This window comes from Jaculus jaculus, chromosome 8 (assembly GCF_020740685.1).
Source record: "Jaculus jaculus isolate mJacJac1 chromosome 8, mJacJac1.mat.Y.cur, whole genome shotgun sequence".
NCBI lineage: Eukaryota > Metazoa > Chordata > Mammalia > Rodentia > Dipodidae > Jaculus > Jaculus jaculus.
In genome coordinates, this window is record NC_059109.1 from 32,027,524 (window position 1) to 32,045,322 (window position 17,799).

A 17,799-nucleotide genomic window follows, 5' to 3' on the forward strand; every position below is an offset into this window, starting at 1 on the left:
CAGAGAGCAATGACCTAATGAAGAAGCCCAAAAAGGTCATTCACAAATTTAGTCATGTCACCATTAGTATTAACAGAAAACAGTAAGAAACCAAATATGGAGACTAACAAATAAAAAGCCCAGTATTCCAGAAATAACAGAATACTGCATCACAGTCTAAATATCACTACGAATATTGATGCATTCCCTAAAGGAGCACAAAGCAAAGGGCATATGACTGAAAGGTGGACTCAAAACAGAAACACAGTGAAGCACTTACTGCCAGAGCCTTGGAAAGCTTGGCTCTAAACTCATTCAGGACAATGGCCACAATGTCTTTAAGTGGCACATAAGCAAAGCCATCTTCCAGGTAGACTCTCCTTCCTTTGAACAAATCCAGCGCATCAGCAAAAGGGATCTGAATTCAGAGAAACGGAAAAAGTAAGTCAGACCTGACATTAGGAAGCCCTCCTAAGTCTTCAAACAATATTAAGTCAAAATAAAAAATTCATTAGTCTTAGCTTATCAAAAAGGAAAAAAGATAAATATAACCTGTAAAACTAAACAATCAGCACTACGAAGAATTAGCAGAATAAAAATAAATTTGTCTTAGAGTAATTATTTTAAAAATATAATAATGGCAAAGAACAAACTAGAATGCCTTGTTTTTATTCATCACCTATAAATGTGTGAACTATAAATCCCAAGGTTGTAAACTTCTATTTAAAATGCTCTAAGCACACGCACCTCAAATGACACATTCAAAACTTGATTCTACATCAAATGCAATCCAAATTTGCATACAGTATATTCAGTGCTGAAAATTACAAGTAATCAAAGCAATTCCAATTTTTTCATCTAAGTTTGTGTTTCTTCACTAGAGAAATGCCTTACACAAGCTACCCTCAACACTAAGAAATGGGACTGTGAAGATGGCGAGATGGGAACCTGAGGGTTCCTAGCACTCATGTAAATCTGGATGCAATAGTGCATGTCTATAATCCCAGAGCTCTTAAGGGCGAGATGGGAGCTGAAGACAGGAGAATCCCCAAAAGTTCACATACCTGGAGTACACAAAGGCAAACAAGAAGAGACCCTGCCTCAAACTCAAAAGGGGAGTCCTAACACCCAAGGCTATCCTCTGACCTTCACATACACATCGCAACACACACAAGCCCACACACCCCACACACACTCACAAAATGATTATAAAAACACTGAGATGGACAGGCATGGTGGAGCAAACCTTTAATCCCAGCACTTGAGAGGCCGAGGTAGGAGGATTGCTGTGAGTTTGAGGCCACCCTGAGACTACATAGTGAATTCCAGGTCAGCCTGGGCTAGAGCAAGACCCTACCTCAAAAAAAAAAAAGAAAGAAAGAAAGAAAAACTGAGATGTAAATGACATTGTTTTGCTGTTAAATATTTGCCATAATTATTTTTAAATGATATGCATAGTAAGTTCTGTGAAATGCCTTAATATTTAAGATATGAATTGAGTATATCAGTTAACTATGAAAACCATCATTCTGCAAAATCGTTTTTTCTTTTATTTATTTATTTATTTATTTATTTTTGGTTTTTTAAGGTAGGGTCTCATTCTGGTCCAGGCTGACTTGGAATGAACTACGTAGTCTCAGGATGGCCTCAAACTCACAGCAATCCTCCTATCTGCCTCCAGAGTAATGGAATTAAAGGCATGCACCACCACGCCCGACTACATTTATTGTTTTTAAAATGAAGTAAAAATTAGGTGAAAATTATTTACCAAACTGTCTATTCACCCAGGTTTTAGGGAAGAGTAACCAGATAGCGTTTAACAAATTACTGATTTCTATGATTACAGCACAGCCCTTGCCCCATTCCCAGAGTTCTTCATTCTTTGATAATAGGAAGAGACAGCCCCACAGGAAAACCAAACTGTTCTACATTGTGCTGTGTATGACATGGCATCCAACAAGTAGTTAAATGGGCATAACAGGTAAGAAGGGTTAATGCCATGACAGGCAAGAAAAAGGGACAGAAGTTTGAGAGCAAGTTCTCATCACATCTAGAATCTAGTCTATCCTCCCACTGAGTAGCTTTGTGATGTGTAATATAGTAAATACCTTGACAAGTCTGCAGCAAATCCATAAAGCGGGGAAGGGAAAGAAGAAACAGCTAAATGACTACTCTTCCTCGTTCTCTGGCAGTAACACTCCTTGGTTCACTTTATTGTGGTGGCCACAGTAAAAATAAAAATGCCCAACCAGCTTGAGATGGCTTAGCAGTTAAGGCATTTGTCTGTGAAGCCTAAGGACCCAGGTTTTATTCCCCAGGACCCATGTAAGCCAGATGCACAAGGTGGTGTAAGCACTTGGAGTTTGTTTGCAGTGGCTAAAGGCCCTGGCACCCATTCTCTCTCCCTCCATCTCTCTTTCAACTAAATAAATAAATAACATATTTTTAAATGCCCATGCAGAAGCAAGTGACATGAAGGCAACGAGAAATGTGTAGTGTGAGAAAAATGAACATTGACTCCTGTCTGCTAGGCTGAAGTGAAAGGTGTTAACGGAATAAGGGCTCAACACACAGAAGCCAGGAGGCTGGAATAGAGACCTACTATAGAGACAAGGCCTTACTGCATTCACTGGGTGGTGGAACAGGCCTGTAAGCCAGGCTACTCAAGGCTGAGGTAGGAGAATCACAGATTCCAAGACCTGCTTAGGCTACAAGGTGATTTCAAGGCCAAGCCTGGGCGATTCAGTGAGACCCTGTCGACAATATGCAGTTAAAAAGGGGAGGGTGGTGGGTGCTGGGAAAGTTGTGGAGATAGCTCACTGGTTGAGAGCTTGTTAGTTAAGTGTAAGGCTCTAGGTTTAACCACCAGTATTAAAAGTAAATAAATAAGAAAAGTAATGTGTTCACCTGTAACAATCAGTATATTCTTTCAAAGGGAATTATGACATTGAAATTATGAAGTTTTACATGGCATTTCAGCTCTCCCTCTTCCCTTCATCCCAAAGTCACTTGGTAGGTTCATGCAGAGTAGGGACCTGTGCTGAGGGGTGGGAAGACCAAGATGGCCCAGCACAGAATGAAGCTGGGATTCAGGAAGATTTAGGAAGGCATTCCACAGGAAAGCAAGTACACTTACAGTGTCAGAACCCAAATGCAATGAGACCACACCAGGATTCAAGCTGAAGCATGTGCCAGAGCCCAAGAGCAGGGAAGGGGACTTCATGCAATTAGAAAGAATGTTACAGCCAAATGGGCAAGCAGGTCATCCTGCGGGACAGAGCCATGCACCAGGAGCAAGAACCCAAGCAATACCGGAAGGGTATTCCTTTAAGACAACGGCCTGCTGTGGAGCCTGAGCCCTAGCAGTTAGGAGGATATCAGTGTAAAATATCCCAGCACTGAATGTTCTACATCCCGAGTGTGATGCAAACCAGATCTGTGTAGGCAAGGAGGCTGTGGTTATGAGGGGCTGTACAAAGGGGTGCATGGAAAATTCATATAAAGCTGCATGTGACTTAATAAAGTGTACATGATATTTGAAATGTTTACATACCTTATAAACTGACTCAAATTCCAACTTGACCCCATTTAAACTTGGCGATGAGGCAACAATGTCCTGCTCTCGAAGGTTCTTCTCTTCATCACTTATCTAAGAGGAAACATATGTTATGCTGCTTAAAAATGTAAGTATCTTCAGTTTAAATAAAATATTTCCCTGTCCTAGTGAATATTCTATACTTTTATTAAAGTGTCAATACACTGGTAGCTTAAGTCATTCCCAAACCATTATTATCATGCTAAGTCATTACTATCACAAACGAAGGCAAACTATGGATAAAAAACATAAATTAATATTCTTCAAGTGGTTCTCTGCCAACTTCTGAATGCATATAGGAAAAAGACGAGGGGCTCTAGAGGTGTGGCTCAGCTGGCAGAATGTTTAAAATGCATGAGGCCTTGGGTCCAATCCCCAGCATATGAATCAGGCATGATCGAAAATATCCACAATCCCAGCATTTTGTAAGTAGAAAAAGAAAGATCAGAAGTTCATGGTCATCCTCAGCTACACAGTAAGTTCAAGGCTAGGCTTGGTTATATGAGATCCCATCTCTAAGAAACAAAGTACTTTAATAAGAAGAAAAGAACTACAATAAAAAGTCATACTAAAGTGGGCATAGGGGTCACTCCTATGATCTCAGCACAGGTTCATAGCTAACACAGGCCTGCTTTGAAGCCCTGCTTAAAAACAAATTCAAGTCACTACAGAATAGACTAAAACTGAGCATTACACTAAAGAGTTATGTTAATGCATTAAGATAGGTATTTGAAGTGAAGAATGGCTTATTTCTTAATTTTAGAAATTTAAAACATAACTTTTCCTAGAAACAACTAAAAATCTATTATCTCTGGCTAGTTATATCTTTAGAAAAAGATTGATGAGGGCTGGAGAGATGGCTTAGCAGTTAAGGTGTGTGCCTGTAAGGCCAAAGGATCCCAGTTCAATAATCCAGGACCCACGTAAGCCATATGCACAAGGGGGTGCATGCATCTGGAGTTCGCTTTCAGTGGCTGGAGGCCCTGGCACACCTATTCTCTCTCTATCTGTCTATCTGCCTCTGTCTCTCACTTGCTCTCTCAAAATGGATAAATTAAAAAAAATTTTTTTAAAGATTGATGAGACCCATCTAAATAAACACTTTAAACTTCTGTATAAAAAGGGAGGAAAAGGTATATAAATGAAGATGAAACAAGTAACAAGCTTAGGGGAAATGTTAATGCCATCTGGCACCATAGTTATCCTCAAAAGGTCCCTGAAGGCACTAGTAGCTCATAAGTAACTCCAAAATAGTGAGAGATGAGGAGTCAATATTCATGAGTAAAAACAATAAACAGCATTTTTTCTGGGTAAGGTCTTACTATGTAGCTCAGGATGGCCTCAAACTCGTAACCTTCCTGTCTCAGCCTCCCAAGTGCTAGGATTACATGTACTACCACCACACTCATGATAATAAGCAATAAAAAACTAGTAAAATGGCAAAAGTTAAAAAGATTTATAATATATAGTGTTGGATACATTAGCAATACAAATGAAAAACCCTGGAAGTGAAAACAATGGCTTTTCTACCTTCTGGCAACTTCAAGAGCAAAAATGGACACTGTAACAAGTTTCAAGTTAATCACAAGCAAGTAACAGCCATGTGCAAACAGGGTGATGTTTCTATACTGTTTCTCATTGTTCAAGGACTATCTAAATTAAACACATTACAGTAGAATTTGCTGTTTTAGTAAAGGAGGTTGCATTACTTAAGTCAACCTCTTAGAGAAAACAAAAGTTTTACCAGGTGTGGTGGTGCATGACTTCAATCCCAACACTCAGCAGCCAGCCTGGGCTCCAGAGTTCCAGGTCACAGTGAGTTCCAGGTCAAGAAAAGAAGGAATGAAAGAAGGGAAGAGAGGGTGGGGTGAGAATGGAGAGGGGATGGGAGGATAGGGGGAAAGAGAAGAAGAGGGAGGGAGGGAAGTTTCAGCCCAGAAACCACAGATCTCAGATGTGAATTACATGTGTCTTAAGACTATCAGAGGCCTCAAGCTTATGTAAAAAGAATAAAACAGGCATTCCTAGGTTTACAGTCCTCCAAAAAAATGTTCCAACTGCAGTCATCTCCCAAAGATAACCATGCACACAAGGAAACATGAACCATGAATGAGAAACAGACAAGATTTTTTTTTTTCTTTTTGGTTTTTCAAGGTAGGGTCTCACTATAGCCCAGGCTGACCTGCAATTCACTATGTAGTCTCAGGGTGGCCTCGAACTTACAGCGATCCTCCTACCTCTGCCTCCCGAGTGCTGGTATTAAAGGCGTGCACCACCATACCCAGCAAGGTTTCTTAAAATAACTAAAAGGTATTAGAATTGGGGAAAAAATAAATTATGTATTGATTATGAGTAATCAAGAAAATTATGAGTAACCTAAGAAAATCAGGATAAATAATCTGTAACCCAGATGATACACACACACACACCAATAAAAAAGAAAATGCAAATCTGAGAATGAGATGTGAAAAACTGACCAAGAAGATCTATTACACATTAGATTAGTGTCCCAAGAAAAGAATAATGGGACATGTAAAGCAATAACAGCTGAGAATTTTCCAGAGTTAATAAAAGATAGCAATCTATAGATTTAAGAGTGTAGTGATGCCTATACAGGACAGACTAAAAGAATTCTAGGTTGGGATATGTCTTAGCAATTAAGAAGCTTGCATGCAAAGCCAAAGGATCCAGGTTTAATTCCCCAGTACTCATGTAAAGCCAGATGCACACGGTGGCACATGAATCTGGAGTTCCTTTGCAGTGGCTACCAGAGGTCCTGGCATGCTTATTCTGTCTCTATCTGTCCCTCCCTCCCTCCCTCTCTTTCTTTCTCTCTTTCTCTCTCTCTCTCTCAAATAAATACATATTTAAAAAAAAAAAAAAGAACTGTACTCAACAATCTGAAAATGTTTCAAACAGAAACTTAAAAGAAGCCTTAAAAGCGCAGCAAAACCCCATCAGAAAGACTCTAGCGAGACCGACTGCTCAAGGCGGATGTGAAGGCGAGGGAAGCCGGATGACACACCTTAGCGCATTAACAGAAGAATCTGTCAGCACAGAAGTGACAACCAGGAAAATATCTTTCAGAATGAACACAATCTGTTTCCTTGGTTTTACTTTGTGTGAAAGATATTTTCACCCCAAACCATCCTACATATACAGTAATAAACCCTAAAATTTCCCCTCAAATGAGTGTAATTTAAGAAGAGCTGTACATTTCAGGAAAGCTACACATTTCATATTTCCCTGTATGTCTCCTGGATACTCATAAACATGTTTTCCACAACCACATGGTTATTCCCATAAATGTGCCTTGGTTCTTGAAGTATATGGGAAGACCAAAGGGCGAGAGACTATTTATATTCTTTGTTGGATCTCCTGCACACACTCACACTCAAACTCTGTCCAGGTTGGGAAAGATTTATTTAAAAATAAGGAGTAAAGAGCAAACCCCAATGATCGTAATTCATTTTTACCCCATTTTTATTTCAATGGTTGAATGTAAAGAATGAGTTTAATCACCCCTCTAATCTTACATCATTAAACTTTATAATCAGGAAAGATTTTAAAAAGAAACTTTAGTGAAGGATAAGCATGCATTATGCCTGAAGTAACTTGAAACTGATTCTTCACCCCCCACATATTTACTTATGAACTAAGTTAATCAAGTCCTTGAAATCTGCAACTGCTTCTTGAATTCCAAACTACTTCTTTCAAGCACTCAGTCAGCTGGCAGAATGCCTATTTCTCCACATTCTCTGTGACTGAGCTCCAAGTTTTCCTCTTTATGACATCTCCCTTATGTTATCTGCTGCAATAACCTTTTGGTGTACAATTAAGGCTACCAAACTCAATCTTCTTTGAGGCTCCAACTGGCAAATGTCTTCCAAGAAACAAGAGAAAGTAATTTTCTTTCCCCATTTTTATAACACAGCCCAGTAGAAAACAGCTCAAGTTTACTTCACTCCTAAGGTTTTCAACTAGATAAGCAGCTTGGTAGTTTCCAACACTGTCCAAAGACAGGCAGCCAAGCTCACTACTGAAAAATCAATGACTGACATCTTCCAAACAGTTCACCAGCAGCATATTACAAAAATATGACTTCACTTAGTAAGGAGGAAAGGTTGACATTGCTTAGTCAACCTAAGACTACTGGTGTGTAGCCATGTTTACTCAAGCATATAGAAAATGAAAAAAATATCAGAAAAATAAGGTCAGAAAAAAATAACTATTTCCTTGTTATTTTTCTTACAATCTATAAGAAATCAAATTCTGGCAATTAAATTTCAGTACATTAGGTATTAAATTCATATTTTCATTGTGCATTTCAAATTCAAATGGATAGTAGAATAATAACTATGTTTTGTGTCTGAGGTAAATGGAAGTGAAAATTTATTCCAAGATATTCAAATATATGTAACTATAACTGAAAATGTTAGATATCAACTTTATGGCTTCAGCAATGGTATCTCCTATTTGTTGACCCAATTCAATACTTTCTTCTACAGTTAAAACACTTTATTATCACAACACTTTAAAAAGTTACATTTGCCACAGGACAGTACATTCTTTTTTCATAACTCATAGACTACTACCAGTTACCTTGTTCTGTTTCCTAAGATAGTTTTCTCCCACTCTCCCAAACTATAAACATGTTAGTTCAATTCAATAATATGCAACTTAACTGTTACATATATGAAACACTTATTAAATATTAGCTACCAAATAATAAAGGACGATACTGGTTCCTAGAATGTCTATGTTAGGAGCATTTTGAAGTAGGATTCTGCCAAGGTACCTATCTTAAAGACACATTTAATAGAGGAATGATTTTTATTAATTTTATGTTGGCTTGAGGTTCCTTCACAGGGTTGAGTGGATAGATTGAAGCCCCTCCAAGCCATTTATGGATACCAACGAGACCCTGTCACAGATCGCAAGCTGAATGTCCTTTGTTCTATTTAGATAGAAATTGCAAATAAGCAAGGAACAGCTCCCTTAATATTGGTAGCTCTGAACCCTTAAGTGCCAATGGCTTACCAACTGGGCCTATGAATGCCTTTAATCCCAACACTCAGGAGGCAGAGGTAGGAGGACCACCATGAGTTCAAGGCTACCCTGAGACCACATAGTGAATTTCAGGTCAGCCTGGACTAGAGTGAGACTCTACCTTGGGGAAAAAAAAAAATACCAGGCAGAGCAGAACAATGTGTTAGAAGCCAATCAAGTATCAAATAGCCCGATCCTGACAGCTTTCATCCAATTAAAACATCAAGGGATGCTTATAATAAAGACTATATAATAAAGACTAAAATGAAATTTACCTGTTTTCTCTCTCTAGCCCAGGCTGACCTGGAATTCACTATGTAGTCTCAGGGTGGCCTCGAACTCTTAACAATCCCCTACCTCTGCCTCCCAAGTGCTGGGATTTAAGGCATGTGCCATAACGCCTAGCTATTTTTTTAAATATTTTATTTATTTATATATTTATTTTCAAGCAGAGAAATATATACCAAAAGTCAGAAAAGAACAGGTGCAACAAGGCCTCCAGCCACTGCAAATAAACTCCAGATGCATGCATCACTTTGTGCATCTGATTTTAAGTGGGTACTGGGGAATCAAACCTGAGTCATTGGGCTTTGCAGGCAAGTGCCTTAACTACTGAGTCATCTCTCCAGCCCAAAAATTATATTTGAGAGAGAAACAGAGATAGAGAGGGACCAAGAGAGATACAAACTGAGAATGCATATGGCTGTGCCAGGGCCTCCTTCTACTACAAATGAATGCCAAATGTTTGCATCACTTTGTGCATCTGGCTTTATGTGAGCACTAGGGAATCAAACCTGGGCCATCAGACTTTGCAAGCAAGCACCTTTAAGCACTGAGCTGTCTCTCCAGCCCAAAATTAACCTTCTTAGCAGACCCTAACAGTGTTTAAACCCCAGGCAAGTCCCCTTAGGAAAGGTTGGGTCACTCTGATCTGTCTCAACACCCTTTCATCCTGGAGTCCTCTATTACATACACTTACTTCAAAGTCCACCAACAGTTTTCTTCCCTTGGCTATGCCCCACCCTAAATTACAGTTCTATTCTTAACTATATTCCTTTAATGCTCCAGTGTTTTATCTCCAATTAAGATACAGATTCAAATACAGAAAGAGGCTAGGATACGACTCAGATGAGATAATGGTTTTAGGGGAAAAACTCAGATGTAAAGGACAGTAACACAGATCCATCCCACCTCTTAATAAGAAAGCAGCAAATAATTAGTGGCCATCTCCTTTTGTGTTTTGAGGTGCTGAGGCTGAGGCTAAGACCACAGCACACTGAACAAGTGCTCTAACCTCTGAGCTACAGCTCCAGTCCAATTGGCAGCTATCTGTAATCCACTACTTCGGCTAAGGTGATCTCTTGGAAGGCAAAATAATCATTAACTATAAGCATATATGCTCCCTCTTAGATATTGTTAGTATTTATATGACAATTGGCTGCTACACCATGGATATAGAATATGGTATAGTGCTCATTCTTTAAGAAAAGGGATTCTTACCAGGCATGGTGGCACACGCCTTTAATCCCAGCACTCGGGAGGCAGAGGTAGGAAGATCACCATGAGTTCGAGGCCACCCTGAGACTCCATAGTGAGTTCCAGGTCAGCCTGGGCTAGAGTGAGACCTTACCTCGAAAAACCAAAAAATAAAAAAAAAAAGAATAGGGATTCTTTTCTTTGTACTCAACATTTTAAAAATAATGCGCAATTTGATTTGCAATCATATTTAGAAATGGCTAAGCCTACATGAAAGCTTCAAGATGAGATTAAAATTTAAAACCTGCTTTATAACTTCCAGACAGTGTAGTTTGCGTGGTAGGCTTCTACATGTGAGAGATACAACACATATGAATCAGAAATCTCACCAATCTGCTACTGAACCTCCCTAACATTTAATCCAGACATTCCTTATTCCTCAAGTTTACAACAATATCAATCTGACATCTGCAAATACACAGCTAGCCAAAAAAAAAAAAGTTTAACCTTTTATACCCAGTTTGATAAGTGCACACTGTCACTTGACCCACCCATATTATGGAACTGCAGAGGGTACACTAAGACAAGAAGAATAAAACAGAAACTATTCAAGGAGGAAGTCCAACCTTTTGACTCTATGACATGATATTATCACAAATGAGTTGGGCCACTTGTATAGCTACTGTAAGCATACATTTGACCAACAGACTGCATGTTAGACACACCTAAAACTATGTATTAAGCACCCAAAAAAAATCAAATAGTTTCTAGGAAGCTAAGGAAATCTATGTTCTGTTCTTTAAGGTTTTTAATTAGCATGTATTAATTATATATAATGTATTTATGACGCTTTCATACATATAGGTAATGAATTTTGCCATATTCACGTCCTCATTATGTTCTCAACTCCCTAAGCCCTTCATTAAGCCAACATCTATTAAGTACTGCAAATGGCTGGACACTGTTATTGGACACAACATTCAGGGGCTTATTATTCTCAGGAGACTGTCAAGCCAGTGATGACACTCAAGCGTAGCTCCACAGACAAAGTGCAGAATACCTAAGAGCACGAGGGAAAGATTTCTTTGTCAATCTTGGGAAACAGCCCACAAAGAAAACCTGTGATGAGTAAGAATTAGGTGAAACAGAGGTCAAAAGAGCAAAACTAACACTGTGTGTATGGAAGTGCATGGAGTTTACAGACAGTGACTGAGAGAGAGATGGGGAAGGCAAACAAGGGTGAGCACCTGAGATAGTTTGCTAAGAATTTTGAACATTATGCTAACAGGAAATGCATAAGGACTAAACAAGGACTGTAGAATAGAAATCTCCATTCTTGCTTTGGAATAACGGATGGGTTGTTAAGAAATCATGGCCATCCAAGCTAGAACAGTGGCAATGCAGCGGGAAGGAAGCATGCAGGCTCTGGAGGCACTGAGGCAAAGAACTGACTGTGCTGGGATCAGAATCAACAGCACTCTCAGGAGAGTCCTGTAAGAACAAGAGAATAACTGAATTTAAATAAACCCCCCCTGTGTACTCCTAAAATTCAAATATAGAAACTGCTCATAAACACGGGCTTGGCACATGTCCATACACATCCCCAGTGCCCTCACACCACGTGGGAAGAAGCTAGATCTGCACTAAAATTTGTACTCATTCATTATGAAACGAGTATTTCAAAATCTATTAGCTTATGTACCAGAAGTTCAGATAATTTCTTATAATGCATCTATTTTAGCACATTTTTAAAAATATTTTATTTTTATTTGTTTATTTGAGAGAGAGAAAATGGGCATGCCAGGGCCTCCAGCTGCTGCAAATAGACTCCAGATGCATGCACCCCTTTATGCATCTGGCTTACGTGCATACTGAGAAACTGAACCTAGGTCCTTTGGCTTTGCAGGAAAGTGCCTTAACCACTAAGCCATCTCTCCAGCCCTATTTTTAACACATTTAAATGACACAAGTTGGTAGTGGATCTCATCCAATGTTCTCATTGTCTTTCCATATAATATATATACATACATACATATGTGTGCATATATATATATATACACATATATATATATGTATACACAAACACACACACAATCTTTGTTCCCTTATGCTAATTTTATTCACAGAAGGGAAGGAAAACAGATTTTAAAAGTTTGGTGCTCCATAGTATTATCAAAGTGTGACTGACTAGACAATCTAATGAGCTCAGATATAAAAATAATGTTTGACTGTTAAATATTGAGGCTATTTATTTTTATTTTTTGAGACAGCATCCCAGCCAGCCTTCCTACACCTTACTATGTAGCCAAGGATAGCCTCAAACTACCTGCGTGCCAGGATGAGACACACACCCCCACAAGTGCTGGGACTGAACCCAGGGCTTCATGCACGCTAGGCAAACATTCTACCAACTGAGCTACATCCTAGCCCCAAAGATGGCTGAAGTTCTTTTAAAAAAAAACTCAATTTTTGTTACTGTTTAACTATTTTAGTTCTTAATGACATTGTACACGCTGAGGTGCACAACATTTGTGAATTACCTGCCCTGCACTGCACCTCAGTTCACAAGTATTTTGTTCCTTAAGTTAATGTCTTAATTAGTTTGACAAGTTTATTTTAAATAATAAAAGCCATATTTGAAAGGTCTATTTAGACTTGTGCACATAATCAGCATGTGCCTCTAATCAAACTGAGATGATTAGCAAATTAAACCCTTTAATTAGCATTTTGCATAATTTAGGCAAATTATGCTTCTTAGGTTTAAAGAAGGTGAAATGAATTTATCAATTAGAATTTTTTAAAATCTTTATTATCACCTTTAAACTTCGATTAATTTTGCAAAGTACACAGTAAAAATAAAGAAATACAAATTGAATTCATCTTCATTTCTGAAATCTAGCATCTTGCAATATTTAGGCTAATTCTATAGCAAAAAAACTTAGAAGAAGTATTTAGTTTTAAAGTTTGTTTCAACTTCTCAGGCCACCTTCGCCCACATTAAAACCACATAGCATTTTTTTAAATTTTTTATTTATTCATTTGCAAGCAGAGAAAGAAAGAATGGGTGCATCAGCAGCTACAAACAAACTCCAGACTCACGTGCCACTTTGTGCATCTGGCTTTACCTGGGTATTGAGGAACCAAACTCTGGCCATTGTGCTTTGCAGGCAAGTGCCTTAACCACTTAGCCATCTCTCCAGCCCTCACACAGCATTTTTTAAGAAAAAGCAACAAAGCAACAAAAGGCAAGGTTGGAGAGAAGGATGGTGGGTAGGATAGAAGAAGGGATGGAGAAAAGGATAGAGGAAGGGGCTGGAGAGATGGCTTAGCAGTTAAGGAGCTTGCCCTGAAAGCCAAAGGACCCAGGTTCAATTCCCCCGAACCTACGTAAGCTAGATGCACAAGGTGGTACAGGCATCTAGAGCTCATTTGTGCACCCATTCTTTCTCTCTCTTTTTCTATCTGCCTCTTCCTCTCTCTCCTTCAAATAAATAAATAAATAAAAATGAAATAACACAAAGAAAGAAAAGGATGGAAAGAGAAAGGAGCTTTTTTCCACTTTGCCACTCCAGTGCAAAAGCTTGGTTCTCACCACTGAACAAGTATCACACCATTTCAGAGAAAAGCTCTCACAGAAAGGAAGGCAGCCTTTAGGTAAGCCCAGGTCAATTGTCATGTTACAGACAGACAGGCAGCAGGAAAACAGCAATGCTGCCAATAAAACACACCCAGCTAATTGACAGCTTCCTCTACAGGCACTTCTCCCTCATACACTGTGATGCTGACTTTTAAGAAATAGATGCAGGGCTTCTGAGTGAGAAGGAAAATACTTAGTAGCAGAGGCCAGTAAGTTAAAAAGGAGATATAAAGGGAAGAGAGAGGAAGGGAGGAGGGTACTTAATAGGTTGATATTGTATATATGTAAGAACAATGATTGAGATGGGGAGGTAATATGATGGAGAATAGAATTTCAAAGGGGAAAGTGTGGGGGGGGGATTACCATGGGATATTTTTTTATAATCATGGAAAATGTTAATAAAAATTTAAAAAAAAAAGAAGTCAAGTTGGGCAGGGAGTGGGGACGCAGGCCTTTAATCCCAGCACTCTAGAGGCAGAGGTGGGGGAGGACTGCTGTGAGTTCAAGTCCACCCCTGAGACTCCATAGTGAATTCCAGGTCAGCCTGGGCTAGAGTGAGACCCTACCTCGAGAAAACAAAACAAAACAAAAAAGACAAGTTGGGGCTGGGGAAATGGCTTGGCGTTTGCCTGCAAAGCCTAAGGACCCTGGTTCAATTCCCCAGGACCCATGTAAGCCAGATGCACAGGGGGTGCATGTGTCTGAAGTTCCTCAGAAGTGGCTGGTGGCCCTGGCATGCCCATTCTCTCTTTCTCTCTCTCTCTCAAATAAATAAAGAAAATATTTTTTTAAAAAAAGAAAGAAATAGATGCATTTATATCTTCTCTCTTAGTCTAGAACATCCCTATTTGCAAACAAGACAAAAGCAAGCAACAGTGGAATTGACAGACAAAATCCAGATAATAAATAGCAAAAGCTTAAGGGATGGTGGGAAATGGGAAACACAGGTCATTTTTGATATATATTAAGCCTCAGTCTGATAGACAGGGTTCTAGAGACAGACCTTACAATCAAGAATCCAACTTCTAAGCCAGGTGTGGTGGCGCACACCTTTAATCCCAGCACTCGGGAGGCAGAGCTAGGAGGATTGCCATGAGTTCAAGGCCACTCTGAGATGACAGAGTTAATTCCAGGTCAGCCTGGATCAGAGTGAGACCCTACCTCGAAAAACCAAAATAAAACTAAAAATACAAAAAAGAATCCAACTTCTTGGGCTGGAGAGATGGCTTAGCGGTTAAGGCGTTTGCCTGCAAAGCCAAAGGACCCAGGTTCAATTTTCCAGGACCCACATAAGCCAGATACAAAAGGGGCACATGTGTCTGGAGTTCGTTTGCCGTGGCTAGAGGCCCTGGCATGCCCATTCTCTATCTTTCTCTCTCCCCCTCGCCCCCGCTTGCAAAAACATCTAAAAATAAAAGAATCCAACTTCTTTTTTTAATTTTATTTATTTATGAAAGAGGAGAGAGAGAATAGGCATACTAGGACCTCTACCCACTGCAAACAAACTCCAAATGAATGTGCCACCATGGGTATCTGGTTTACATAGGTCCTAGGGAATTCAACCTGGATCCTTAGGCTTCACAGATGTAGTAGTTTCAATAAAATCAAGAATCCATGGGCTGGAGAGATGGCTTAGCAGTTAAGCGCTTGCCTGTGAAGCCTAAGGACCCCGGTTCGAGGCTCGGTTCCCCAGGTCCCACATTAGCCAGATGCACAAGAGGGCGCACGCATCTGGAGTTTGTTTGCAGAGGCTGGAAGCCCTGGAACGCCCATTCTCTCTCTCTCCCTCTATCTGTCTTTCTCTCTGTGTCTGTCCCTCTCAAATAAATAAAATAATTAAAAAAAAAAAAGAATCCAACTGCTTACTAAAATTAAAGTGGCAGAAAAATTCAAATAGAGTATCCTCATCACTACAGGGAGCAACCTATGAAAAACTAAAGCAAATTATGTCTTTAACCTGCTATAAATACTACCCCAATTATGAAGCTTGGTGTGTGTGTGTGTGTGTGTTTTACATGCACCTATGTCACAAAATGGTGACAAGAAAAGAAAAATAAAGCCAGATGGTGGCACACACCTTTAATCCCAGCAGAGGTAGGGGGATCGCCATGAGTTCAAGGCCACTCTGAGACTACAGAGTGAATTCCAGGTCAGCCTGGGCTAGAGAGAGTCCCTACTTCGAAGAAAAAATAATAATAAAAAGTAATCCTGCCAGTGGTATGTAAAAAAGGAGTAAGAAAATAAACTCTAATCCATTTTAAATAAGACGCAAGAGGCTAAAGGACACCCAGGACAGAGAATAAAATAAGAATGCTGTACTTCTCACTGTCCTCCTGACATGAACCTACTGGCTCTTTCATGACCCCACAGAGGTTACGGATAACCCCACGAGGCCAGCAGGGTTCTGAACCCATCTTGGGGCATGGAGGGCAGAGTAGGGTAAAAAGGAAGAAGATAACAAAACAGAGAAAGGACTCCTATAAAGGTATGCCTCAGGGGATGAGGGGTGGGGAAGTGGACGAAAGAGGATAACATAATGGGAAAATGATGAAATTACGTCATGTTCATGTGCTAAGTTCTCAATAAAAAAAAAATTAAGGGAAAGGATGATTTATTTCTACATCCAAATTCCAACCTAAGCAGGCAGATCCCAGTACACCCCTGAACAACCTGTATCTAGAAAAGCCAAGCCAACAGCTCTGAGGTACAACAATCAAGCACACAGTTCCAAGACCGCATGCATATTTACTCAAGCGGCAATACTTTTAACGGAGTTTGCAGACCTGTACATCTATAGGCACTCTGAAAATACTAGTTGTCTCACTGGCTGTAAAAATCCAAAGACTGTGGTTTTCTTGGGCATTTGAACATGGGTTTGAGCTGGAGCAGCTCCCACTGTGAAGGATCACAACACTTCCTCAAGAAAGTACAGGCCCTTGTGCCCTGGGCACCACGGGACAACAAAACCAAGTCCACAAAGTTAAGGTTCTAGTTCCAGATATGCCTCACATTTCAGCTCATTCTTTTACCATGTAACAAATCCTCTTCCACTTCCGATGTTACTATCCCTCCCTGTACACCAGTGGACTGTTGGTACAGACAGAGCTCTGGCTCCCCCACATGACACGTCTAGAGCATAGTCACCCTTCCACAGGAGGAGGGAGTGCTTGCCAAGGAGAAACGGGCTCGCTGTCACCCATCTTGGGAAGAAACCTGTCAAGAGCTAGACTCGATTTTACTCTCATCACCTCTAAGTCACTGGACTCTCAGCCTAGTTGAATGAAAACATTAGATTTCAATCAAGAGTTCACCTCTAAGTCCCAAAAAGTGAAGGAATTTCTAAGTAAAAAGGAAAAGAAAAAAATTAAAGTGAAACGCTTGTACAGAGATCTGTACCAAGGTTTTATAAGCCAAAGAGAGTAATGGAGTAGAAGACTAAATATCGCATGTTTTCTCTCATAGAGCATCTAGATCTACATAGGAGAGAGAGAGAGACAGAGAGAGAGAGAGAAACGACATAAGAGCAGACTGGAGACTTCTTGGGAGGAGGAAAGGACTAGTTGAAAAAGAGAAGGGAGACTGGGGAGAGTACTGGAAGGGGAGCAATTATGACCAAAATACAATAATGTATATGTAAGAAAATCTCAGAATGAAACCCATTCCTTTGTATGCTAACTAAAAAAAATTGAAAATGGCTTTATATAAAAAGTACTTACAAACAAGACTGGACAGATGGCTTAGCAGTTAAGCCATTTCAGTGGTTAAGGATCCAGGTTCAATTTCCCTGAATCCACATAAACCAGATCTCCCTCCCTCCCTTCCTTCCTCTCTCCCCCTCTCTCTCCCTCCCTCTCTCTCTCAAATTAATAAATGTTAAAAAAAAAAAAAGACAGTAAGCCTCACTTGATCACAAAGCTCTCTCCTGTGAGCTAAGAAGAAAACCTACTCAAGTTCACAAACTTTTCTTTGCTTAACCAATTAAATTAAATTATTGCCAACTGGACCGCATAGTTTCTTCTGGGATTTTAGCTAATACTGACTTTTTTATAATATTACATAAATC

At 39.7% G+C, this 17,799-nt stretch overlaps 1 protein-coding gene across 1 annotated transcript in view; it reads right to left on the bottom strand.

The window, feature by feature from the left end:
- The window catches only part of Prim2 (DNA primase subunit 2), a 180,072-nt gene that overhangs the window by 141,804 nt on the left and 20,469 nt on the right, over positions 1–17,799 (bottom strand). Inside the window, exons 6-7 of the mRNA XM_004668191.2 lie at positions 3,533–3,628; positions 260–397 (exon numbers count right to left, since the gene is read on the bottom strand). Coding sequence (XP_004668248.1) covers positions 260–397; positions 3,533–3,628 — 234 coding nt within the window. The remainder of the gene's footprint in view (positions 1–259; positions 398–3,532; positions 3,629–17,799) is intronic.